This window comes from Dendropsophus ebraccatus, chromosome 6 (genome assembly GCF_027789765.1).
Source record: "Dendropsophus ebraccatus isolate aDenEbr1 chromosome 6, aDenEbr1.pat, whole genome shotgun sequence".
Lineage (NCBI taxonomy): Eukaryota > Metazoa > Chordata > Amphibia > Anura > Hylidae > Dendropsophus > Dendropsophus ebraccatus.
Genome location: NC_091459.1, coordinates 109,997,041 through 110,024,361, shown reverse-complemented (window position 1 = coordinate 110,024,361; position 27,321 = coordinate 109,997,041). Strand labels below are relative to the sequence as shown.

Below are 27,321 nucleotides of genomic sequence, written 5' to 3'. Positions count from 1 at the left end.
AAACCCACATCCAAACTGAGGACAAGAGTGGTGCTGTTCCTTGGTTTTGTCTAGATAACCCCTTTAATAGCATCTTTGGCAATGTTCACACAACGTAAGTTCCGTTCATTGAACAGCGGCCACAGAAAATCCTGTCAGTGCACACTATAGAGTGCAGTACCAGCCGGGATGATCTTTTCTGAGACCGGCCATTGCGTAACCTGGCCCGGTCACGGAACGCCCGCTCTCATACTAAGTGTGCACATAGCCTTACACTGCTAAGTGTTATTGGAAAATCAAATGGAGAAGCATGTAAGGCAAAAGAATGAATAGAAGGTATAACAATAGGAGCACAGTTTTTTATGTCATGTTTCCATGTTGAAATGAACAAAAAGGGGAAGATTTATCAAACTGGTGTAAAGTAAAACTGGCTCAGTTGCCCTTAGCAACCAATCAGATTCCACTTTTCTTTCCTCACACAGTCTTTGGAAAATGAAAGCTAGAATCTGATTGGTTGCTAGGGGTAACACCCAATTCTACCACCTGTTTGATTAATCTCCCTCACAGTATTTGCTTACCATGGGCCGCACAGTTTTGGGCTGGTTGTCCAGGTGGGGTTCTTGTCCCGGCTATCTCTTCACCATTTGTATTAACACACCAACAGTGCCCAGTGCTACCATGACACTGCTGTGGGCTGTAGTGACCCTTCTCATCGCACTGAGGCACAAACCCTCCAACTAATGGTGTCTTTCCTCCAACTTGTAGTTTTTGCCGTTGTTTTAAGCAGGAAGTACTGGCTGCTAGAATACACATAGTATATGATAAACATAGTTAAATATTCTAGATTTATACGATAAAAAACATGTTCTTTATGAGCATATGTGTAAATATCATTACCTAATCAAATATTCTAATACCACAATGTCTATGTAAGTGGCACATCCGTGTGCGCCTGCATCCCAATTAACCATAGAACACAATGTGAAGTACGGCCAGAGCCACACTCTCCATTGTGTGAGCTGTTAGTGTTGTGAATAGCGGCTGTACAAAACTGACGTGTCAGTTGTTTTTGTGGCCGCTAGAGATCCCGGCTGGAGAGTATACTATGGGCCACATGTATCATCCGGCGACTGGCTGATTTTCGGCGGAAAGTGCCGATTTGCGTCTTTTTTTAAGCAAAAATGGCGGATTTGCGATTAAAATATTCGCAAATCGGCACTTTCCGCCGAGTACGCCAGGGGGCGGAAAGGGGGCGGAAAAGGGGCGGAGAGTGGGCGGAACGGAGGGCGCGGACTCAGAGTCCGCGCGATTTATCATCCGTTCCGCCAAAATGTACGCCGAAAACCTACTCCAGTCCTCAGCTGGCGTAGGTTTTCGGCGGTGCGCAACGTCGCGCACGGGATTTATGTAGAGGCAGTCCGCCTCTACATAAATCTCCGTAGCGCCGGAGCTGCGGGGGCATTTTTACGTCCGGCGTAAAAAACGCCGGACTTAATAAATGCCTCCCTATGTGTATACATTCTGGCCGGGATTACCTCTGACTGCAGAGCAACATACTTTTTCTATTAATCACGCCCGTTTCTGCAAATCGGCAACAATGGCCATGATTAATAGAAAAGTTACGTTGTGTGAATATAGCCTCATACCAGATTAAAATCTGGATGAAAGGAAAGGACTATGGCGTTATAAAACAAGCAATGGACTGGATATTAACAGAATATATGCAGACCCTGAGAAAGCAATTATTATTTACTCACATCAATTCCAGCTCCAGAGGTTCATATAATGTAACCAATTTCATGGGACGTTATGTCAGGTAAGGACAGTCTCATGCTTTTATAGTGTGCACAGTGTGGCCAGAAACAACACATGCAGGAACAGAACATAAACTCTCCTTGACCTATTGGATGTGTACTAAGGAGCTCAGTGCTGCAACCAGTGTGTTAGTCTACAGCCCAGACTTAGGGCTCATTCACACATTCAGTGATTTTTCTGTGCCGCAAAACCTCACACTATTTTCCGTGATCCGTAAAAAAATCATCTGTATTTGCATCCGTAATTGGATCCGTTTCCATTAAATGTTTTGGGCGGACGTTACGGATGTAAAAAATACGGATCCCATAGACTTTTATTGGTAATCTGTACCACAATCACAATCCAAGCTTGGACATGTCCTTTTTTTTTTACCGAACGGATTATGGATCAAAATTAACATGGACTGTGTGAATAGCCCAACATAAATCAATGTGATCTAAGTTGAACATTGATTACGGATCGGCAATTGCGGACAACTTTACAGAACGTGTGAATAAGGCCTTAGGGTATGTTCACACATATTACACAGCTTTCTTTTGTAGTTTGGCCCCTTATTCTCTCCGTAGTGTTGGCAGCTCGTTTACCATGTGTATACACTCCGGTCGGGATTCCATAGAAGGCAATGTAACGTATATTTTCATATTAATCGCAGCCGTTGTTGAACTCGGCAACAACAGCCGTAGTTTTACGAAAATATATGTAGTGTGAACATAGCCTTAGGTTAGTCCAGGGAATTGTTTCGTTAAATGTTGTAGTAGGGGAGCGGTGAGGGAAAGGGGATTGGCAAAAAGTGTTATTTTAATGTTTGGGCGTTACTGTGTGTTTACGGTGTGTACACTGGGAGGAGTATATATGGTAGGCCCTTGCACCTGTGGGCTGCTGTTGCACCTTCTGGGTTTTTTTTGTCTGTCCTTAAGCGTGCAACCTGCAGTGTGAACAGAGTCATAGATGTGCTGCCAATTTTTCCTTTTTTTCTGTTGAATGTGGTGTGTGTGGCTACCTCCTGTTGACTTGCACCCCACCCATGTCCCAAGGGTACTATAAAAAGAGATCATTTGGCTCCTATCTGCCCAGTTGTAGGCTTATTCAGCCCCAGGAGAGGTCATTGCTAGTGTGAAAATGCTAGAGTAGGGACCATGTCTCTAAGGACACCTTAACGTGGCGACATGGTACACTCTGTTTGATCAAATAGTTTGCTAAGATCCTCATTTTTTAATATCTACAACAGCAGGTGTTTACCGTGTGTACACTGTTGCTGTTGCACCTTCTGTTTTTTTGTCTGCTACTGTGTGTGTCACATCAGAAGTGTGGTGCTTGTGGCCACTGACGCCTGAGGGGAGCGGTGAGGTAAAACTTTTTTATTTCTTCGTTTCACTAAACCAGTTAAAGGATTGGATCAAATCCCTCACTTTCTTTAGGGAAATCACCCCACAGAGTTGTTATTTTAACATCTTCCATGAATTAATCATCTATCGTAGGGATTTGATCAAGTCTCCATTTTCATCATTTCCCTGCGACATACTGTATATACAAATGTGAAAATGTGAGAACCTCACCTCTCATGTGTATGGGCACCTCAGGTGTGTAGACGTCTCAGCTTGTTTGTTTTTTTGTTTTTTTTTATTTCAGTTCAATCAATAAAAACAAGTGTTTTTGTTCATTTACATTACTGAAATAAAAAGTCAAAAACATATACAGTATTATTACTCACCTTTATGAGGATGATAACTTTCAGTCATGATGGGCTTCAAATTAAAAGGATTTAGTGAAGCTTTGTAAATGCTTCTACTATTCAGAGAAATGGCATCTGCTTCTCCATCCTGAAAAACAATAGGCTCAATATTGTTATATACTGTAGATCTCTTTTATTTACTGTACGTTAGCAAGGAACCCCAAGAGTGAGCTCATCACAACAACTAGAGAAGAGTGAATTGCTCATCAACACGAAGCAAAGCACATCTGTGCTCTGCTCATGAAGCCGCCGGCCTTTCAGCGCTGCAACGCTCCCTTCCACTTCTCCCAGAATGCTGGGAAAAGCTGGTTTCAATCCTGGATCCAGCTTTTCCCCAGCACCTTGTGTGGAGCGGCAGGAAGTGGAGCAGTGCTGACAAGCCGGCGGCTTTATGAGCGAAGCGCAGATCAAACAAAGTGTTTTGCTTCGTTTAGATAAGCGATTCGCTCATCTATAACAAACACCCCCATCAACCAAGTGACTCAATCAGGTGACTCAGTAACAGTTGTTTAATTTTCCTGGAGCCCCACAGTGTAGAGGAATAAAGTGTAAGGGTCCTATTACACAGAGCGATAATCGGAAAAATCGGGCCGATTATCGCTCCGTTTAATAGAGACAAAGATGCGGTGATGACAACAATGGTTGGATCGTCGGGTGCCGACCACGCATCTCTACGCGTAATAGCGATGCACGGCCGATGGCTGACGATTCCCCAAACCCCTAACACCTTACCTGTCCTCGATCCAAGTCTTTTCTCCTGCGCTCCGCAGCTTCCCGGTCTCGGCGGCAACAGTGGCGTCTGAGTGACCTTTCCTACTTCATATTTGGCAAATAATAATGTCCATTTCAGGCCACTTTTGAACTCCTGACCGAACTTCTGACCAAGTGTGCTATGGGTAATTGGGATGTAGGCACACACTAATGTTCCCGCATTTCAATTCTAAAGAAATAAAGTTCATCCGGCTGGTACTGCAGTACCAGCCAGGATTAAATTCACTGACACCGGCCATTCTGTGGCACAGCCATATCACAGAACAGCTGGTGTCTTACGTAGTGTGAACCCAGCCTTAAAGGGGTTATCCAGTGCTACAAAAACATGGCTACTTTTCTCCCTCTCTTTTCTCCAGTTCTGGTGTGGTTTGTAATGAAGCTCCATTTCCTTCAATGGAACTGAGTATGAAACCCCACCCAATCTGGAGACATAAGAGGGGGAAAAGTGGCCATGTTTTTGTATCACTGGATAACCCCTTTAAATGTCTGTATGATTCTATGAGATTCTATGAGTAGAGATGAGCAAACTTCGAGCATGCTCGAGTCCATACCAACCCGATTGTTCGGCATTTGATTAGCGGGGGCTGCTGAAGTTGGATAAAGCTCTAAGGTTGTCTGGAAAACATGGATACGGCCAATGACTTAATCCATGTTTTCCACATAGCCTTAGGGCTTTATCCAACTTCAGCAGCCACCGCTAATCAAATGCCGAATGATCGGGTTCGGATGGACTCGAGCATGTTTGAGGTTCACTCATCTCTATCTATGAGATTCTATGAGATTACACAATAATGGGTTCTTGCTAACATACTAGAGATGCACTTTTGCATCTGTATTAAGGTGGCAAGTCCTTCCTGGACTGTGGGACAAATTAACAAAAGAGGGCCTATGCCTTGGATGTTTTAGGACCCTAGCAAAACCCCTTGATATAAATAATTTATTTCTGACCACAGGTCCTTTTTTAGGCTTGATCGAACAGCAGAAAAAGCTAGTTTCGATCAAACTCGAACCTAGCCGGACCTTCCGCATGTGATTTCTGATGCCTTCCCGGTCCGTGCGGAAGAGGGAGACATCCTGGGGAACGCCTGGAATTTCGGGATTCAGCCTATTGTACTGCAATTACCACCTGTCCTATTTTTTTTTTTACGCCGTGGATTGTGGATCTACAGGATGTAAGAATAGCACAATAGAAATTAGTGGGTTGCAAAGGATTCAGTATTGGCTGATCAGTCAATAGTGATGAAAAATATTGACGTGAGAAGGAGACCTAACAGTTAAAAGTATTGTCACATGTGCATGAAGAAAAATTACACTTGCACAGGGTCAAAGCCTATCTCCTTTATTCAAATGGCAGGTAGTATATATATCCGGAGGGCACGTGTTCTTCTACTAAGACTCGTGTCAGTACTTCATTGGCCGAGGTACGAAAAGAGTTACTTGCATAACTTTAGTGTTTACTTACATAAGCTTTAAGGAATGTAAACATGTCTACGTGTTAAGAACGTCAGCACACTATTATAATAGCTTCCCTAAATGTACAAAATAATATATAATCATGACATCCTTAAAGCCACCTCCCCAAACCACTGGTACTATTCGTTTGATGAGACTAAGTTCTCCCGGTCGTGTCTTTTAAAATGCGCCCAGTGCCTTGGTTAGGGTTCAAAATGATCTTTTAATCTGCAGCAGCCGAGTCAATGTGGTGTGGCCTACAAAGCCCGTGCCCAAGGACTGTGACGCCTCTCCTTTCTACTCCCCGCCCTCATTATTTAGGAACACTGTGGCAGGATTTCTCCTATTCTTTGCTTGTCTAAACAGTGCACATGTTCCGCTTCAGATCATTAAGGCACATGTGCACTGTTTGGACAATTGATGAATAGGAGAAATCCTGCCCAGGGACATTCCTAATGATAAAGAGGTTGGGAAGGGAAAAAAAGAGGCGACGCAGACCTAGGATACATACTACACACTAAATTGACTCAGCTGCTGCAGATTAAAAGATCATTTTTTACCCTAAACAGGGCCACAGGCACATTTTAAAAGACACAACCAGGAAGGACTTACTCTCATCAAATAGACGGTACCATTGGGGGGGAGCGGGTGAATAGAGTATCACTTTAACAGTACAATGGACTCCCATGGAGATGTACTTACACTGATAGCTTTCACACAGTCCTCAGTGCTGGATTTTTTCACACATGTTAGCAAAATCCCAACATTGCAAGAGTTCACTAGATCATTGCACTTTTTGACTTCAGTATCTGATGTCACACACCAACGTACATTTCTTAACTTTGGCACTGCGGAGCTCAGCCCTAAAACAAATCAGCATAAGGAATAATTAGGAGAACTATATGTTATTTTTAAAGAATTTTCTCTTTCTAGTCCAGGCCTGGTGTTAAAGGTTCTGATTTTCATAAAAAACTATAAATTACAAAAAAAGATCCCAGCAAGACTATAGTTTGCCTATCCTCAGATTCTCCCTGCCTATTTCTATGTCTGTGTCAGTGATTGTCAGCTTTCATGTAATTGGAGTAGGGGGGTGAACAGAATAAATAAGAAAAATAGAAGAAGGGTATGGATGGTGGTGGACCTCTTTATTGTGAATCAAGTCATAACTGTGAGTCTGATATATTCCGTCTGGCTCTATATTTGTTTGTAGTGTTTGGTATAGTAGCTCAGTACACTTTTTCCTACAACATGGACACGGACATGTCAAAGGTTTTAATCAGTTGGGATCTTGGTGCTGAGACCCCACTGATCACTTTTTTTATAGCCTAGAGAAGTGCACACTATGGACTTTACTCCTTGGAGGAGATTTATGAAGATCAGTGTACAAGTACGCCGGTCTTATATTAGGCCCGCCCCCTTCCCCCCCGGAAGCATTCACTACGAGGCGCACGCCTCTTATTGAATCCACCCTGCGGGCGCCCAAGCCTGCGCCCGGTGTAGATTTAGATCATGATTTTCATCTGCGAGCATAAATGAGACGCGGGATGATGCCACGCCTCCTCCATGCCTTGTCACGCCCCCCCAAGCTCCCCCAGCCCGCCCATCAGGCGAGCGGGGCATACGGCAGGGGTACGCCAGGGAGAAGGGGCAAATCTGCATCTTCTCCCTGGCATACACCTTGGGCAGACATTCCATAAATTTCTCCCCTTTTCTCTACCGTCTTCTACTACAAGTCAGATTAGGCGTTGAAAAGCAAAGCGTACAGCCATGCACTTCTCTGGCCATACCTAGCAATAAACGAGGTCATTAAAACTTTTGTTTGACATGCTAATGATTTAAATAGGTTATTCTTATAGCATTATTATAACATATTGAAAGATTTAATCTTTGCTTTTGAATAATGTTGCCATCAAAGAGACCTGTTGGCTAACTCACTGTCAGAAGAAAAGGCTGCTGAGCAGGGGCACAGCACTCATATAACATGTACGCTTTGGTCACAATTGCCTTCATCAGCTTGGAGAGTACTTAACCTGTTTTGATGTGTAACACACAGAATAAATAAACAACTACATTTGGTGAGTGCTGAGATTTATTTCTACTGTCTCTATGGATTCACCTGCCTCGAGCACCAACGACCAGTGGAGTGCCGTCTTCTCTCTATATTATGTAAATGTTTAGGGCTCTGAAATTTATCGTGTCACATACAAGCCACACTTGACAGTTCTAGCTGATAATTATAAACATAAAGACTGTTAATATTAATGGTATCAGTATTAGTTCTCTGATGATTGTGCCTAAGCGGCTTTATCTCCCGATCGGTACGGGTCTGAACACTCAGACCCAAACCGATCAAAACTTTTGACATGTCTCTATGACATCAAAATTATTTTTTTTTATAATGACAGATACACTTTAAAAAAAAAAGTCATATAAACCTGAAAGACTCCTTTAAGAAATGAAATTTTGGAAGATTAGTGCAGGGTCAGGACACGTGGCATGCCAGGGATGCATCACACTTACTTTGGATTCAACCTACCAGCGAATCCATTATTCCCTGACTGGATTCTGCACTGTCCTAAATGCAAGGGGCCTGCTATGGATTTCTGGCAGAACATTTGGTCCTGTCCCTGTACCCAATCCTTTTGGCAGGAGGTGGTCGCTTATGTGACTGCTCATTGGAAACTTGAACTTTGTCTAGACCCAGCTTCTTTAATCTTTCAGTCTATAGATGCCATAGTGACAGAGGCCTTGGGCCTAAAATTGGTGCCAGCACTAGTACACATCATACTGTTAATAGCCAAACGTGTCTTACTATGCGAATGGCTGCAGCCACTCATTTTTTACAGCAGCAAATACTTTCTTTTGTACATCCTTATAAATTCTCCACTTGTTACCTGAAGGCAGATATTGGCGGAATCTTGGGGGGGGGCTTAAATTGCCCACTAGAGATGCAACAGTTTGTGATACCACCTTGGACCAGGGGCACTAAAATAGTAAGGAAGGCTTATTGTCCCCCTCTCATGTTGTTCTCTCTGCAACCCCCCAGCCCCACTTCTTAGATACGTGTGTCTGAGTGTCGTCCTTCCCCCCCCCCCCTTTTTTCTCTTTCTTTCTTTCTTTTCTTGTTCTCTTAGTTCTTTCAAATAAAATGTAGCCCATGGTGTACTGCTTTAGGTGCTGACAACAGTGTGGATTCTCAGAGCGTCTTATTTGACTGCAAGTACCGATTCACTGCACTATAGATTTGGATGGTTGTTATTAACTGAACTGTCATGGGGTCTCAACTGAGACATATACTTAGGCCTCATTCACATGTCCAGTGCTTTTCACGGAGCGTGATTTTGTGAAAAAAGGGTCTGTTGATTGCATCCGTTTGGATGCGCTGGGTTGGGGGTCGGGAAAGCGGTGACAGGAGCTGGGGAGACATGAGCAGGGGAGAGGGGAGCGGTTACAGGATCCAGGTGGATTGGAGTGGGTAACAGAAGCGGGGAAGATGGGAGCTGGTGACAGGAGCGGGGAGAGACCAGAGCGGTGACAGGAGCTGGGAAAACTGAAGCGGTGACAGGAGCGGGGCAGAGACAGGTGCGGGGGAGAGACGAGAGCAGGGAAGATAAGAGGTGACAGGTGCAGGGGAGATGGGAGCATGTGAGAGGAGTGATGAGCGGGGGAGATGGGAGCGGGTTACTGGAGTGGGGAGATGGGAGCAGGTGACAGGAGTGGGGAGATGGGAGCGGATGACTGGAGCGGGAAAAGGCATCCGCAGGGCCGCATCTGCCATGGGGCGAAGTGAAGTCTTTGCCTCAGGCGGCAGCTCATAGGACCTTGCAGGGGGTGGCACTGGCCGCCCCTGCACAGTAAGCGTTCATGCATATATTATATGCCTGACCGCTCACTGACTACAGGAGCAGAGAGATCAGCCACAGACTGATGTCTCTGCTTCTGTATGCCTATTCCGGGGCGTGCTACGCTAATAGAGTACCGCCCACGGAATATACGTGCAGAAGCAGGGACTCCAGTGTGATGCCGGACTCCCTGCTTCTGCACTATAGGAGAGCCCCCTGCTGTCAGCTGTGTCTGTGTCTTTATTAGGAGGCACACACAGCTGACAGGAGGCTCAGAGCAGGGAACTATCAGTTCTCTGCTCTGTGCCATTCACTTCTAGATCGCAGGCTGTGTTAGTGCTGCGATCTAGAAGTGATCTGGAGCAGCCAGTGATGTCTTCCTGGTCAGGCTGCTCTATGAGATCTGTGATCAGCCTGAGCAGGAAGCATCCAGGAGGCCACAGCAGCAGCGTGGGTTGTGGCTATCAGCGTGGGAACGATTGGTGAGGTGAGTAGCTGGCCTTTTTGTTTGTTTTTTTACTTTGCTGAAGATGGGGGGGGGGGACAGGGGGGGATTATAAGAAGATGGGGTGGGGGGGCACAGGGGGGGGGATTATATGGAGATGGGGGGACACAGGGGGGATTATATGGAGATGGGGGGGACACGGGGGGGGATTATATGGAGATGGGGGGATTATATGGAGATGGGGGACACAGGGGGGATTATATGGAGATGGGGGGATTATATGGAGATGGGGGGACACAGGGGGGATTATATGGAGATGGGGGGATTATATGGAGATGGGGGGACACGGGGGATTATAAGGAGATGGGGGATTATATGGAGATGGGGGGACACAGGGGGGATTATATGGAGATGGGGGGACACAGAGGGGATTATATGGAGATGGGGGGACACTGGGGGGATTATATGGACATGGGGGGATTATATGGAGATGGGGGGACACAGGGGGGATTATAAGGAGATGGGGGGATTATATGGAGATGGGGGACACAGGGGGGATTACATGGAGATGGGGGGACACAGGGGGGATTATATGGAGATGGGGGGACACAGGGGGGATTATATGGAGATGGGGGACACAGGGGGGATTATATGGAGATGGGGGGACACAGGAGGGGATTATATGGAGATGGGAGGGACACAGGGGGGGATTATATGGAGATGGGGAGACACAGGGGGGGATTATATGGAGATGGGAGGGGACACAGGGGGGAATTATATGGAGATGGGGGGGGGGCACAGGGGGATTATACAGAGATGGGAAGACATGGGGGGATTATATGGAGATGGGGGACACAGGGGGGATTATATGGAGATGGGGGGATTATATGGAGATGGGGGGGCACGGGGGATTATAAGGAGATGGGGGATTATATGGAGATGGGGGGACACAGGGGGGATTATATGGAGATGGGGGGACACAGGGGGGGATTATATGGAGATGGGGGGCACAGGGGGATTATACAGAGATGGGAAGACATGGGGGGATTATAAGGAGATGGGAGACATGAGGTGATTATAAGGAGATGGGGAGACACAGGTGGGATTATAAGGAGATGGGGAGACACAGGAGGGAATATGAGAAGATGGGGAGACACAGGAGTGAATATGAGGAGATGGAGGACACGGAGGGCTTATGAGGAGATGGGGAGACACGGGATTCTGAGGAGATGTGGGACACAGAGGGGATTTTAAGGAGATGGGGGACACAGGGAGGAATATGAGGAGATGGGGGACACAGGGGGGACTAAGGAGATGGGGGATTATGAGGAGATTGGGGGATACGGGGGGATTATGACTACATGAGGAGACGGGGATTTTAACTACATGGGGGCATGGGAGGAGGATTATAACTACATGGGGACATGGGAGGGGGATTATAACTACATGGGGGCATGGTAGGAGGATTATAGCTACATGGGGACATGGGAGGAAGATTATGACTATATGTGGAGATGGAGGGGATTATAATAGGGGGAATTATTCATATTGGGGCACTATGGATAGGGTATTGTATAAGGGTGAAGAGAGTGTTGGTAAATTGTGGAGCCTAAAATGTCTGTCCGATAGATGCTGCGGGACAAGTCATGGCTTACAGACGTCTTCACGATTGAGCCGGATTCTAATGGAGAAGAAGCGAGAAATTGAACGACTCTGATGAGAGAAGACGTCACCTGTGAGTCACTGGATGTAACTGTACCCTGATCACTATGCTGTCACTATGTGGGGGTAATGCTGGACTCTATACGGTAATTTTTTTTTAGTAGCAGTACTGGTGGTATTAATCAGTCATTAAGATGGGGTGATAATATTTTGTCACTACGGGGTGGTGATATGCAGTCATTATGTAGTGGTATTAGGTTTTTATATGATGTTGATCTCAGTTTAGTGTGTGGGGGGGGGGGGCGCTATTTCAGTTCTCGCCTCAGGCAGCAGAAAAGCTAGAATCGGCCCTGGGCATCCGTTCCGTGATCTGCACTACACAGCCCAGATGACAGCATGGATGGTATGAATGCTAACATAGGATTTAATAGGCGCTAAAATTATCAGTGGTCGTGGATCTGCGACCACTGACAATTGTATGGGATGTGTGAATAAGGCCTTAGACTCTGAATTACTGCTGTATCTTTCTGGGTGCCTACTGCTGTTTAGCTGGATCTTTTATCTATTTACTATGTACATGATGTACCAACTATAAAAATGCAAAATGAGCACTGTGACGCTAAGCTGTTTTATGTGAACTGCTTGTCTTTGCTGAAATAAAAAGATACTTAAAAAAAAAAAAAGAAATGAAATTTCAGAATTCATTTTTCAGATTGACATGTTGCATCCTGAATTGACTACTGTGAATGCTATTGTATGAATGTAGTGATAGATGTCTATGCTTACCCAGCATGCAGAGACATAGTAACACTTGGAAAGCAGGCGTCATCCTCAGTTCTTCCAGAAGAGCCCCATGTAATGCTGCAGCTTGTTGTAGTCTATATATAAGGGAGAGAAGGATGTCCGAGTAATCATTAATTAGCAATGAGCTGATTTGATTGAGAAATGTATGTAAATAATACAAGGACCGATGATCTATCTGTCCTTGTATTATTTACATACATTTCTCAATCAAGTTATCTCTCTCTTAGTAAGGGTTATTGCTTTTGGTATAGAGACTTTTTTTTAATTTCATATGACATATACAGTACATAGCTCTACAAATTCAGAACCTTAGCTATCTTTTTATATTCTGATATACATTGTTCAGCCTATTTGTATGGAACAGTTGGGAAAGACTTGCTGGATTGATGTGAGGCTTTCAGAAAGTGTTGGTATTCTTGTTTTGGGGTCTATTATTTCATGTCTGTAAAAAAAGGTAGGAAATTACTTTGTTCCTTTTCACGTGAAAAAAAATGGGTGGACCACACTGGACACAATTGACTCAAGTCTTGGATTTTTGACTAAGTGCCCCAGATCTTTGGATGATTACCACCTACAACCATATCTGTGTCTAGAGGACACAAAAGTAGTTGAATAAAATTACAGGACAAAGAGCTGACAAAGAGGTCCCTGCTCTCCCATCCACTGTGATAGACTAAAGCCCATGAACCACGGGGACAGGGTCCACACACTGGCCAGCAAAATACGTTACTTAGTTGCACCTACCTGGGAATCTGTCCTGGCAGCTCATGTTCCACAGATAACGATAGGATAAAGAACAGCATTGTAGGAAAGGGGCTTGGTGAGGATTAGGATTTTTTTTTTTTAATATGGTCACAGAGTGGGGGTACGAAGCGGGCATCAGTAGTGGGGCATTATTCTAAATAGGGACGAGCGAATTTACAGTAGGAATGAAGCAGATCGCTTCGTTGGGTTTGGCCAGAAGCTTGTCAGGCTGCTGTCTTTGAAGTCTGCCGCTTCATGCTGCTCCTCCCTGGGGAAAAGCTGTATCCAGTCCTGGGAAACTAGAAGAAGTTTCCCAAGATTGGATCCAGCATTTCCTGGCACCTGGAGCACCCGACAAGCTGCTGGCCGATCCTAACTAAGCACTTCGCTTTGTTCCTACAGTAAATTCGCCCATACCTAATTCTGAAATAAGGACACTAAGAAGGCCTAATATCTAAATAGAGCCGGTACATAGATCATTATTTATAAGTTGGGGCATTATGGGGAACATAATTTCTAGGAGGTGGGCACCTGACCCTGGATATCAATACTAAATAGGGGCATTGAAGTAGCATTTTTAAGTATAGCATGATTTCTTTGGACCCTTTTATATGGCCAGATATACAGCCATGTACAGCCTCAAACAAGATCCGCAAGATTGGCACTCAAATGGTTGATGTATCATTTGTGCGGCCATTTAAATACATTGTTATCAGCCCCTGTTGAAACAGATGTGCATCTAAAATCTATGAATTCACCAGCTGTGCAAAAGATCAAATCAACTCAGGAGCCAGTTTTTGCTCAATTGTTGGCCGATTACTGTCCCTTATACACGGGCCAAAACATTTTTAGTAAATGGGAGCACTATCATGAGTGGAGACACAAAGGGTGCACGTTACTGTGAGTGGGGACACTAAACATCAATACTCAGTGGGGGGTACAAAGAGGATCCAATATGTAATGGGGCACTGTGGTTGCATTAGTGCTGGGTGGCAGGAAAAAGGGAAAGGGAACCACTACAAGAAGACGTCACCTGTGAGTTACTGAGTGTAACTGGACTGTAATCACTTATGACAAGCCCACAGAGTGACTATACCCTGAAGAGAGCCTGTTTAGTGCTAGTGTATGACATTGGGCATTGTATGATGACATTATTAGTTATATTGGTATGAGATGGTAGTATAGGTTAAGGCTATGTTCACACAACGTAAAAGTACGGCCGTTGTTGCCACACTGCATTGCCTTCTATACAAAGTATACGCTCTGGCCGGGATCCCATGCAGCACCGCAAAGAACTGACATGTCAGTTTTCTGCGGCCGCAATTCAGTGAATTGCGGTCGCAGAAAGTCCTGTCAGTTCACACAATGAAGCTAGAGGCTCCGCCCGCTTGCTTCATTGTGTGCTATGAGAGTTCTGATGCGGGCGCGTGCTAATGCGCCCGCATCAGAACACTGCGGCCGGAAAGATCATCCGGCCAGTACTGCAGTACCGGCCGGCATGATCTTTACAGAGACCGGTCGTTCCATGACCCAGGACATACTCCCACCCAACAACTTAAAACATATTATATATAACAGGTGGGAGATTATACACCTGATAAAGTATTAGGAGAATTCATATCAGCAGCCCCCAAATTCATTTTTAAGAGCACAAAGAATATTGGTAATGTCATCGCTGCTACAGTACAAAATCAGAATAATACAAGATGTGGTGCAAGGATATACATATATGCAACAGATAGATTTTCCTTTTTTGCAATGTTTATGCAAACTGTACCAAGCTATTTTAAAAAAAAAAATATGAAAATAATAAAAAGATATGCTCAGATGTAATATAATGATGTTCCTTTGCATCATGCACTTTTTTGTACCTGTATGTAGTTTAATCAAATCCAGTCCTAGTTTTACTTATGGGCTTACTGTGTATTCCATTCCGAAATGCCCAGGATCCGTTTTTCTTTTTAAAAACTTTACATCAGTTAATGATTAATTTTTTCTATATAAAACACTTCAGAATTGTCAAGCATCCACATTATTCTTTTGCTGCGGAGGAAGGGGCTAATTAGAGCCCTGAAACACGTCCAGCCATTTATACTGCTAGGAAGAGATACCACCTATAACCCCAAGCCATTGGCTATGAGATTCCTCCATCAGGTTTGCCAATCACTGCTAGCTACATAACAGGACCTTCATTATCAAACAGTGTTTTGAATTTGGTACCATAGACACACGAGGCACAGCATCTCTGATTCCACATTGAGCATGCTCAAGCCGACACGGACTTAAAGCTGAGCGCCGGATGCCAGAATTCTGCCATCTTCACCCTGATGAGAACAGAGGCTGCCTGAAGACTGGTAAGTGGTGTTAAACACCAAGACCACATACCCACTCGGACTCAGCAATTTGTTATCATGCTGTAAAACAAAGCTGAACTTACCAGAAATCAAGGTCCAGTCTTCTTAAGGCAGATTTTTAGTCTTCTGCTGGTTGAAAAAAAACAGGAACAGGAACAGGAAAACATAGGAAGTACCGGCCAATACAGAGAGTCACGGCTCAATGTGTCTATCAATCACATGACTGCCTTCTCTGTGACCGCTCAGATGATCTGGTTTTCTGACTCCTTGAGAAAAAAAACAGTAAACACAAGAAGTGCTGTGTTTTCCCTGATAACTAAAAAAAATAATCAATGTAAAATGTTTATATCACATCTACTGTTCATTTAGATTTTGAAAGTTACGACAGTGACACTTTAAGGATATCCATATTTTTTCAAAATTTTTTTTATTTTTCTTTTTTAATTCTTAATTTTTTTGTCACTATTTTTTTATTAGTTTATCAAAATATATCAATATTATCAATATAATATATTATTTCTTGCAATTATGTATTGATTATTAATATCTATGTTCCTTATCTACGTACATGATTGAAGCTATTTGGCAACTTTAGTTTATTATTTATTTTATTTTATTTTATTGTGTTTTTCAATCTACTAACTTTAAATTTACTAATCTACTAACTCTATCTTTGTGTAAATACATCCTATCTATATTTGATCACATATCAGCCTAGAGAACCTTGGTGCATATGTATACATTAACTTTCTGTTTCACCTCTGCCCTTTTGGGTCTAAGAGAAACAAGGTTAACCTCGACTGACAAGTTCTATTAACAGTTGGTCTCCCAGTACACTCTGTATTGGTGTTGATGTTCATCTTAGGTTGCATTGGCCTAGTTTAAGAAATTAGGAAGCTTTTACTGTATGTGATTATAATGTATAAAGTATTGCCTGTGTGTGTAATGTGTAGTAAATATGAAAATGAAATTCCCACCAATTATGTGGGCACTGCACATCTACTATTTGAGTACAGCACAGAGGATTCCACCTACTAAATGGGGACTGCACAAAGAGGGCCACCTACTCTATGGTGGAATGCACAGACGGGCCTACCGCTATATAGGGGATGGGCAGAGTTGGTCATCTAGTATATATTGGGTCTACACAAAGGGGCCTATTACTATATAGGGATGAACAGAGGGGGCTAGCTACTATATGGAGGCTGCACAGAAAAGCCTAATATTATATTGGAGCTACACAGCTGGGCTATTTTCTAAGTGGGGTATGCACAGAGGTTCCTATTACTATATAGGGGCTACATAAAGGGACCAAACTACTATACAGGGACACAGGGGACCTAACTACTATATGTGCTGGAGAAATGAGCAATCTCTTTAGAAAAATTGAATGACTCTAATCAGAGAAGATGCCCCCTGCGAGTGACTGGATTTAACTGCACTCTCCTATAGGGTCTGTGGTGGTAGTGATAGTGGTCATGGCGTGGTAGTGGTACAGTACATAACACTTAGTATGGATTTGTTTAAAGAAACAAACAAGCCGGGGAACAGATGAAGTATTCTCCGGTCGGCGGGGGGGGGGGGGGGGGGGGGGGGGTTAACTACATAGTCACAGCGGGAGGACAATCCTGCTGCGAGTATGTATTCTCATACCCCTTTGGGTAAAATGCTTAATGATTGTGCTACTGCTTAGTCCTTACAGTTTTTCTTAAATACTATGCTAAATTGGATTCTTTATCTTCTACTCTACCATCCAATCTAGATGTTCGCCGCCAATGTATTGGCGACTTTTTGAAAGAATGTAAGTTGCCTTCTTTACCCACTTGAGGACCTAAACTCACTGATCACAGTGGAGGAACTTTCGGAGTTGCTTAAGTCTCTTCCAACGGGGCAACCGGGACCATATGGTTTTACCTACCTATACTACAAAACTTTTTCTTTTCTGAATTGTCCCCGAAATTAATTTTCCTCTTTAACTCATTTATGCACAGACAGGCGATACCAACTTCCATGTCTCATTTCTACATTACTAATCCAGGCAAATTAGAGACTTATTTTCCTTCTAAATTCTGATTTTAAAATTTTTACTAAAACATTGGCCACATGTATAGAGTACTAGTTCTCTACTAGTACTCTTTAATTCATGCAGACCAAGCAGGCTTTGTCCCGGGTAGACAGGGTGGGGATAACACGGGGAGAGCAATTGATCTTATAGATGTGGTAACTCAACAGGCAGATAATGCCCTGGTGCTAAGCCTTGATGCAGAAAAGGCGTTTGACCTTATTGAATGGTCATTCATCTTTGAAACATTAAAGTTAGAGATGAGCGAACCTGGAGCATGCTCGAGTCGATCCGAACCCGATCGTTTGGCATTTGATTAGCGGTGGATGCTGAAGTTGGATAAAGCCCTAAGGCTATGTGGAAAACATGGATATAGTCATTGGCTGTATCCATGTTTTCCAGACAACCTTAGAGCTTTATCCAAGTTCAGCAGCCCCAGCTAATCAAATGCCGATCGTTCGGGTTTGGATGGACTTGATCCCATATGCATATGTTGTCCGAAACATTCTCACTTTTGAACGGTACCTGCCAGGGATGCCCACTATCACCTTTGCTAATTGCTCTGCATCAGGGCCGTTTTAATACATTGGTGGGCCCAGTGCACAGCCCTCAAGAGTGGGCCCCCCCCCTTCCCTTTTGGCACATTGTATAATGTACTGAATTTGCCCCCACACTGTATCAAGAGCCCCAATACATTACAGTAGTTACCTTATAACACTATTTCCACCATACAGTGATTACATATTACAGAAAAACTGCACTAAACAAAACAGAAAGATATCACCAATGATACCATTACATAATGCCGCCACATCATGACCCCTAACACTACAACCCTATAACAGAGTGCAGTTACATCCAGTGACTCACCGGGGGCGTCTTCTCCGATCAGAGTCTGTCACCTTTTCTTTTTCTCTCCATCCAGCCTGGGCCACCTTGAAGTCTTCTCCTGGCTGTGAATCTTCTCTCCAGAATCTGCCAGACAAATATTTTAGGCTCCAACACATAGAGTAGTTAGGTCCCTTGTACCCCTATACAGTAGTTACACCCCTCTGTACTCCTACATAGTTACACCCCTCTGTGCCTCCATAGTTTTAAGGTGTCCCTGTAGTAGGTGTTTAAGGTGTCCAGTTATATACAGCCCTCCTGTGCGCTCCCCCATTAGTATATAGCCCCCCTTGTGCACTCTCCCCAGTAGTATATAGCCCTCCCTGTGCTCTCCCACAATAGTATATAGCCCCCTTGTGCTCTCCCACAATAGTATATAGCCCCCCTGTGCTCTCCCCCATAGTATATAGCCCCCCTGTGGTCTCCAATAGTATATAGACCCCTATGCTCTCCCACAATAGTATATAGCCCCCCTGTGCTCTCCCACAATAGTATATAGCCCCCCTGTGCTCTCCCCCATAGTATATAGCCCCCCTGTGCTCTCCAATAGTATATAGACCCCTATGCTCTCCCACAATAGTATATAGTCCCCCTGTGCTCTCCCCCAATAGTATATAGCCCCCCTGTGCTCCCCCCCAATAGTATATAGCCCCCTGTGCTCTCCCCAATAGTATATAGCCCCCCAGTGCTCTCCATAATATATAGCCCCCCTGTGCTCTCCCCCATAGTATATAGCTCCCCTGTGCTCCCCAATAGTATATAGACCCCTGTGCTCCCCAAAAGTATTTAGCTCCCTGTGCTCCCCAATAGTATATCGCTCCCCTGTGCTCCCCAATAGTATATAGCCCCCTGTGCTCCCCAATAGTATATAGCTCCCCTGTGCTCCCCCCCAATAGTATATAGCCCCCTGTGATCTCCCCAATAGTATATAGCCCCCCTGTGCTCTCCATAATATATAGCCCCCCTGTGCTCTCCCCCATAGTATATAGCTCCCCTGTGCTCCCCAATAGTATATAGACCCCTGTGCTCCCCAATAGTATATAGACCCCTGTGCTCCCCAAAAGTATTTAGCTCCCTGTGCTCCCCCATAGTATATAGCCCCCTGTGCTCCCCCATAGTATATAGCGCTCTGTGCTCCCCCATAGTATATAGCCCCCTGTGCTCCCCCATAGTATATAGCTCCCCTGTGCTCCCCAGTAGTATATAGCCCCCTGTGCTCCCCAGTAGTATATAGCTCCCCTGTGCTCCCCAGTAGTATATAGCTCCCCTGTGCTCCCCCATAGTATATAGCTTCCCTGTGCTCCCCATAGTATATAGACCCCTGTGCTCCCCCCCAATAGTATATAGCCCCCTGTGATCTCCCCAATAGTATATAGCTCCCCTGTGCTCCCCAATAGTATATAGACCCCTGTGCTCCCCAAAAGTATTTAGCTCCCTGTGCTCCCCCATAGTATATAGCTCCCCTGTGCTCCCCAATAGTATATAGCCTCCTGTGCTCCCCAATAGTATATAGCTCCCCTGTGCTCCCCCATAGTATATAGCCCCCTGTGCTCCCCCATAGTATATAGCCCCCTGTGCTCCCCCATAGTATATAGCTCCCCTGTGCTCCCCAGTAGTATATAGCCCCCTGTGCTCCCCAGTAGTATATAGCTCCCCTGTGCTCCCAGTAGTATATAGCTCCCCTGTGCTCCCCCATAGTAATATAGCTTCCCTGTGCTCCCCATAGTATATAGACCCCTGTGCTCCCCCATAGTATATAGCTCCCCTTTGCTCCCCCATAGTATATAGCCCCCTGTGCTCCCCCATAGTATATAGCCCCCTGTGCTCCCCAGTAGTATATAGCCCCCTGTGCTCCCCAGTAGTATATAGCCCCCTGTGCTCCCCCATAGTATATAGCTCCCCTGTGCTCCCCAGTAGTATATAGCTCCCCTGTGCTCCCCCATAGTATATAGCTTCCCTGTGCTCCCCATAGTATATAGACCCCTGTGCTCCCCAGTAGTATATAGTCCCCTGTGCTCCCCCATAGTATATAGCTCCCCTGTGCTCCCCCATAGTATATAGCTCCCCTGTGCTCCCCATAGTATATAGACCCCTGTGCTCCCCAATAGTATATAGCTCCCCCTCCCATATAACATTGAAAAAAACAAACACTGTTACTCACCTAGGTCCACGCGTTCCTCTTCTCTTCCCTCTTGTGGCCGCACTTCCTGCAGTCACAAGAGGCTGCACTCCCCTTACCCTCGCGCCGACGCTCCAGTGACGTCGGGCGCTAGAGGGAGAGTGCGGCCTCTTGTGACCGCAGGAAGTGCGGCCACAAGAGTGACTGACAGGGAGGGAGCCAATGGCGCCGCAGCAGCAGCGGGCGGGCGCAGCAGCGGACGGCGGGGCCCTGCAGGGGGCGCCATGGAGGGGTAAGTAGATTACCCATCCATGGCGCTCCCCCCTGACAGGCTGGCGGCCGGAGCCCTGTGCGACCGAACTGGTCGCACATAGCAACGGCCGGCCTGCTCGGGGGGGCCCCTTTAACCAGTGGGCCCGGTGCACGTGCACCATGTGCCCTCTGGTTAAAGCGGCCCTGCTCTGCATAGAGCACCTGGCAGCTGCAGTCCGAAACTGTTTAGGCATAAAAGGAGTGAGAGGGAAGGAGTTTAAAGTAATGTTGTTTGCTGACGATGTTCTCCTCAACCTGTCTGAACCTCTAGTTTCCCTGCCAAACTTGCACAATCTGTTTATTAGGTTTGGACACTTTTTAGGATAGAAAATTAACACATCCAAATCAAAGCCGCTAAATTTACCTGGGCCACTGATTGCGCAGTTGAGTACTGCCTTTAAATTTAAGTGGACGACGTCCTCCATTAAATACAGCTCATTCCTACTTTTCTTCCCTATACTCTGCTAACTTCCCCAAGCTTTTTAGGGAGATTCGAACCCTCCTATCTAAATGGGTGTCCCATTTAGATAGCATCTGTAAAGATGCCTATACTACCCAAACTTTTATATTACTTTGCCGGTTCGTGTTCCTTTTTTCAAGCTTAAAGGACTTTAGAGAGATACTTTTAGATTCATTTGGACCTCTAAGATGCACTGTACACCAAAATCTGTTATGATGAGCAGTAAAGTTCACGGGGGTCTGGCTGTCCCAAATCTACTTCATTATTATTGGACAGCTCATCTGCGGCAGATACTGGTCTAAATACTAAAGTAGTTATGGGTGGAAGTGTGTGGACTGTCATTGGCTGTTCCTAAAGTGAATATTCCTAGAGAGTTGGGGTCTGCCTTCTTACTTTATTCCCTAAAGGCCTTAGGAAGAAGCAAGCCAAATTGTTGTTGGTTATTTTGACCACTGCCAAATCCTTGATAGCCAGAGGCTCGAAGCAGTCTTCCCCTCCCGCGATGAGCTGAATATTAGAGTGAGGGAGCTGCCTGACTGCATCTCTAAACAATAAGATTGATGTCTTTGATTCTGTTGGGGCACCTTGGGACTCCCATTGTGATTCCTCTACTGACACTTTGTGCACATCTTAGGCTTCCTTTTCCCTATTTGTCCTTTCTTGTTGGTTGTTCGTCTTTCCTTCCCCAAAGTCTTGTCTGTTTAACAACTGGAAAAGATTTGTAAATTGGGTTGATATAGTAGACAATGGTTTACTGTTCCCATCAAGATATTTTGCTGATATATCTGTTACAGAATGATATATTTTATTTTCTCTCTAATTTGGGGTTTTTCATTTTGTTTGTATTTATTGTCTTGCCGAGATGTTCAATTTCAGATTGTTTGTGTACATCCCTGTCTGCTTTGTACTAAACTATTGTGAAATTAATCCAGAGAAATACCTTTAAGAGCGATTTGGGTACCCTCCCTTTAAGAGTGACTTGGGTCCCGTCCTTTTAAGAGTGACTTAGGTCCCACCCCTTTAAGAGCAACTAGGGTCCCGTCCTGTTAAGAACGACATGGGTCCCGTCCCTTTAAGAGCGACTTGGGTCCCGTCCCTTTAAGAGCGACATGGGTACCATCCCTTTATGAGCGACATGGGTCCCTTTAAGGGACCCAGGTCGCTCTTAAAGGGACCAAGGTCGCTCTTAAAGGGACTCGTGTAGCTCTTAAAGGGACCCAGGTCGCTCTGAAAGGGACCCAGGTCGCTCTTAAAGGGACCCATTTCGATCTTAAAGGGACCCAGGTCGCTCTTAAAGGGACTCGTTTCGCTCTTGAAGGGACCCAGGTCGCTCTTTAAGGGACCGGGGTCGCTCTTTAAGGGACCCGGGTCGCTCTTTAAAGAAGCAGTTCACTTTTTTTTTTTCTCTCCCCCCCAGGTAGCCGCTGTCATGTATACTTACATAAGATGATCGGTGTCCCGTTCCCGTCGGTCAGTTCCGTCCCGCGGTGCCGTTCACATCGGGCGCGCGCTCACTTCCGCCGGCTGCTGCAAGTCCTCTTCTCTGCCCAGTGATTATACGCCGGAAGTCACTCGCTTCCATGCATTCTCTATGGAAGCGCGTGACTTCCGGCGTTCAAATGACAAGGGAGAGAAAAGGAGTCACAGCGCCGGCGGAAGTGAGCGCGCGCCCGATGTGAACGGCACCGCGGGACGGAACTGACCGACGGGAACGGGACACCGATCATCTTATGTAAGTATACATGACAGCGGCTACCCGGGGGGGCAAAAAAAAAAAAAAGTGAACTGCTTCTTTAAGGGACCTGGGTCTCTCTTTAAGGGACCCGGGTCTCTCCTTAAGGGTCTCTCTAAGAGCGACCTGGGTTCCTTTAAGAGCGACCTGGGTCCCTTTAAGAGCGACCTGGGTCCCTTTAAGAGTGACATGGGTGCCGTCCCTTTAAGAGCGACATGGGTGCCGTCCCTTTAAGAGCAAATTGCGTTCCGGTTCCGTCCCTTTAAGAGAGACTTGGGTCCCTTTAAGAGCGACCTGGGTCCCTTTAAGAGCGACATGGGTCCCATCCCTTTAAGAGTGACCACAGCTATTTGCATATGTGCTGTGATTGGCTGTCAGCGTTTAGAGTGTGGCCATTATTTTCTATGGGAGGGCCCCGAGGGCTTTGAAACACAGTTTAAATGGAGTCTGTGCGCAAAGCGGTTCGGGCTGTATTAAACGCAGAAAAATAGCTGGAAGGAACGGAAGAAGAAGAAGAAATGGAAGAAGAAAAAGAATACGGATTACAATATAGGGATTTTTTAAGCACTATAATCAATGTGCACACTGTACTGTTGCTGCTATCACTGCCCCCTAACCAAAACAGCCCTGCCCTACAGTACATATGGGTTTGGGGGAATGAATTACATGGGTGGGTACTCTGGCAGAATGCAAAGGGGCTGTACATTGTGTAGTATTAACTTTTTCTGCCAGTTAGAGGTCACCCAGCTTTCCCAGAACCCTAAAGCCAGTTTAATAGAGGTCACTCAGCTTTACCAGCACCCTAAAGCCTGTATAATAGAGGTCACCCAGCTTTCCCAGTACCCGAAAGCGAGTATAATAGAGGTCACCCAGCTTTCCCAGTACCCGAAAGCCAGTATAATAGAGGTCACCCAGCTTTCCCAGTACCCGAAAGCCAGTATAATGGAGGCCACCCAGCTTTCCCAGAACCCTAAAGCCAGTATAATAGAGGTCACCCAGTTTTCCCAGTACCCGAAAGCCAGTATAATGGAGGCCACCCAGCTTTCCCAGAACCCTAAAGCCAGTATAATAGAGGTCACCCAGCTTTCCCAGTACCCGAAAACCAGTATAATGGAGGCCACCCAGCTTTCCCAGAACCCTAAAGCCAGTATAATAGAGGTCACCCAGCTTTCCCAGTACCCGAAAGCCAGTATAATGGAGGCCACCCAGCTTTCCCAGAACCCTAAAGCCAGTATAATAGAGATCACCCAGCTTTCACAGCATCTTTTACTAAGTATAATGGAGGTCACTCTATCATCCTTGTGCTGCCTGATAGATATTAGACAGATATGTCATAGAAGGTAGATAGATAATTAATTGATAGATAGTCGCCTGCTGAGGTTCTCACTCAGACTGGCTCGCTCCCCCCTAGGGTGAACCCCTAGCTGCTGCCCTGGGTCTGGTGTAAGATTGCCCTGATCCCACCATCATACTGCTACCGCTACATGTGTGCAGCCATTATTCTCAGCCATCACTATGCAGCCATCGTTGTAGTGATGTGCACACATCCCTGCATGTCTTGTAGAATTGTATCTGTCATAGTGACTGACTATACCAGTGTTCCTACAAATCCCATCACATCTTGCCATATGAAGGCTGTAGTTATGGAGAGGCATAGGTTGGAGAACCCTGGAATATATAAAGAAGTCATCATGATTTTATGGATCTCATCTACATGATGGTTCATATTAAGTCATAGATTTAGACGGAAATCTGTAGCAAAATCCAGCTAAAATCTTTTTCTTTCAAATCAACTGGTTTCAGAAAGTTATATAGATTTGAGATTTTTAAATAGAAGCAAATTACAAGTCTTCCCATGCTTATCAGCTGCTGTATGTCCTGCAGAAAATGTGGTTTTCTTAGCAGTCTGACACAGTGCTCTCTGCTGCCACATCTGTCCATGTCAGGAACTGTCTAGAGCAGCAGCAAATTCCCATAGAAAACCCCTCCTGCCCTGGACAGTTCCTGACATGGACAGATGTGGCAGCAGAGAGCGCTGTGTCAGACTGGAAAGAATACACCACTTCCTGCAGGACATAAAGCAGTTGATTTGAAAGAAAAAGATTGCTTGTTATGTATGTACCACTCTGACGTGTGTGTGTGTGTGTGTGTGTGAGTGCTTTGTTGACATAGCTGCCTCCATATTCGATTTTTTTTTTTTTTTCTTTTAGAATCAAAACAGGAAACGGTGAAATCCATCAGCTTTGATAAACCAGCCGAAGCAGCAAATGATGATTACGACTTTAATGCAGTTTTAACTAAAACGCCGGACGTTTTTAAAGGGGTTATCCAGCGTGGGGGCTATTTTTAGATGTGGCCGGGGAGGAGGTGGCTGAAAGAAAAGACGTCCACTCACCTCCCCGGTTCCAGCGGCGGGTCCCGCATCGCGGCGCTCCGGTGCCCAATTCCCGGCCGCTTCCGGGTGTCTGACACGGGCCCGAGACGTGACGTCTCAGGTCCACTCAGCCACTCAGTGAAGGAGGCGGGATCCGGATCCGGAGAGACCAGGAAGCGTCCGGGAACAGGGCACCGGAGCGCCGCTATGCGGGACCCGCCACTGGAACCGGGGAGGTGAGTGGAAGTCTTTTCTTTCAGCCACCTCCTCCCCGGCCACATCTAAAAATAGCCCCCACGCTGGATAACCCCTTTAAGTTTGTGAAAAGACTTGGACATCAGTGGTTGTTGTCATCAATGGCATTTTGTGATGTGGATTCTATGAATTTCTTGTCGTTATGTAGAGTGATATGTGGAGGATACAGCTACATGTAATAAATATTCTGTATCCGAGCTGAGTGTGTTTTTGAATAAAATAGGGCACAGGCTTCTCCCAGAAATGGGGACAGTGTTGATTTTGTAAAGTAATTTATTTACTTCTATTTATTTTTAAAGCAAATGTACCAATTTGTTTAGTTATTTTTTTCTTTTTTTACATTATCAAGATCCTGGTGGCGTGGTCCATTTTCCAAAACTCCAGTCTACGCACTGGAGGTGGGCCCAGCGCCCCCAGTGTAACAATATCTTCTCCCCTATGACGCCCCTCCATCAGAAACAAGTCTGACCGGATCACCAAAGGGAGGGGATATCATTACACTTGGGGTGCTGGGGGGCATAGACCGTCCAAAGTGTACATGAAGAAACAGGCGCCAATCACAGAAACCAGGCAACGTTTTAAAAATGGGACCAATTAGTACAATATACAAGATATCCATACTACAATGTACAATAATGGACCAATTCTTCATTGTGGAGTCTTCAGTACATTACTTAGGCATCACATCGGGCAGGGAGAGAGGAAAGGGAAGTAGCTGCAGGAACGTGGGTTACAGCCGTGTCACAGGCATTTCCAGCTTCACCTGGCCACTAGCACTGTATTAGGGCCAGTTCACACAGAGTAAAAGCAGAATTCTGCAACAGAATCCCACCAAACTCAGTGTAAGACAGTCTGTCTATGGGAGGGCTTGCATGCCCCCTCGCCCTGCTCGGAAGAATTGTCATGTCAATTCTTCCGAACAGAGAGAGAGGAGGCACGCGAGCCCTCCCATTTTCAGTCTGTATTACACTAGGTTTGGTGGGAGTCCGCAGCGGAGAGTTCCGTTGCGGAATTCCACCAGTTTTACTCCATGTGAACTGGCCCTTTGGCAGGAATGAGTTAATGCAGTGAGAAGCTCCAGCAGTAAGTCTTGGTCTCCCTTACATCAAGTATCTAGTGGAGCTGCTGATACAAACAGGTAAAGTAGAGGAGACACAGTGTTACTATAAACATTCTGTACATTATAACAATGTGTGTAGCAGCAAGCCCTCCTGGACTGAAGGAGTGAGCTGACAGTGACCGAGCTCCTAGAGCATAACTTCTAGTTATCCATTTTGCCTCCTTTCTCAGAAGAAGTTTGTGTTTATCTGCTCCTGTTGCCCAAACGCCTCTTCTTTTAATGCCGACGAACATCAGGGCGTTTGAGCCCCCCTGATGTGCGGTGTTTATGAGCTCTGAGTCTGTGCCACCCTGTGCCTGTTTTTGTAAACCTAAGGTGCTCCTGGAACCGTTAAACCATCATCTGACAGGCCGCCGCCCCCGCACACATCTCTTTCCATCAAGCGCTGTGACATGACGT

General features: G+C 45.5%; 1 protein-coding gene and 1 long non-coding RNA gene across 2 annotated transcripts in view; one reads left to right on the top strand and one right to left on the bottom strand.

Annotated features, from left to right (window-relative positions):
- The window catches only part of LOC138795915 (saxiphilin-like), a 33,174-nt gene extending 20,615 nt beyond the window's left edge, over positions 1-12,559 (bottom strand). The window contains exons 1-4 of the mRNA XM_069975646.1: positions 12,485-12,559; positions 6,452-6,612; positions 3,506-3,614; positions 558-776 (exon numbers count right to left, since the gene is read on the bottom strand). Of these exons, the coding sequence (XP_069831747.1) occupies positions 558-776; positions 3,506-3,614; positions 6,452-6,612; positions 12,485-12,527 (532 nt within the window). The 5' untranslated portion in view covers positions 12,528-12,559. The remainder of the gene's footprint in view (positions 1-557; positions 777-3,505; positions 3,615-6,451; positions 6,613-12,484) is intronic.
- LOC138795917 (uncharacterized) overlaps positions 1-25,505 on the top strand; it is a 51,990-nt gene extending 26,485 nt beyond the window's left edge. The window contains exon 3 of the long non-coding RNA XR_011363685.1: positions 25,384-25,505. This is a non-coding gene — a long non-coding RNA (uncharacterized lncRNA). The remainder of the gene's footprint in view (positions 1-25,383) is intronic.
- The last annotated feature ends 1,816 nt before the right edge of the window (positions 25,506-27,321 follow it).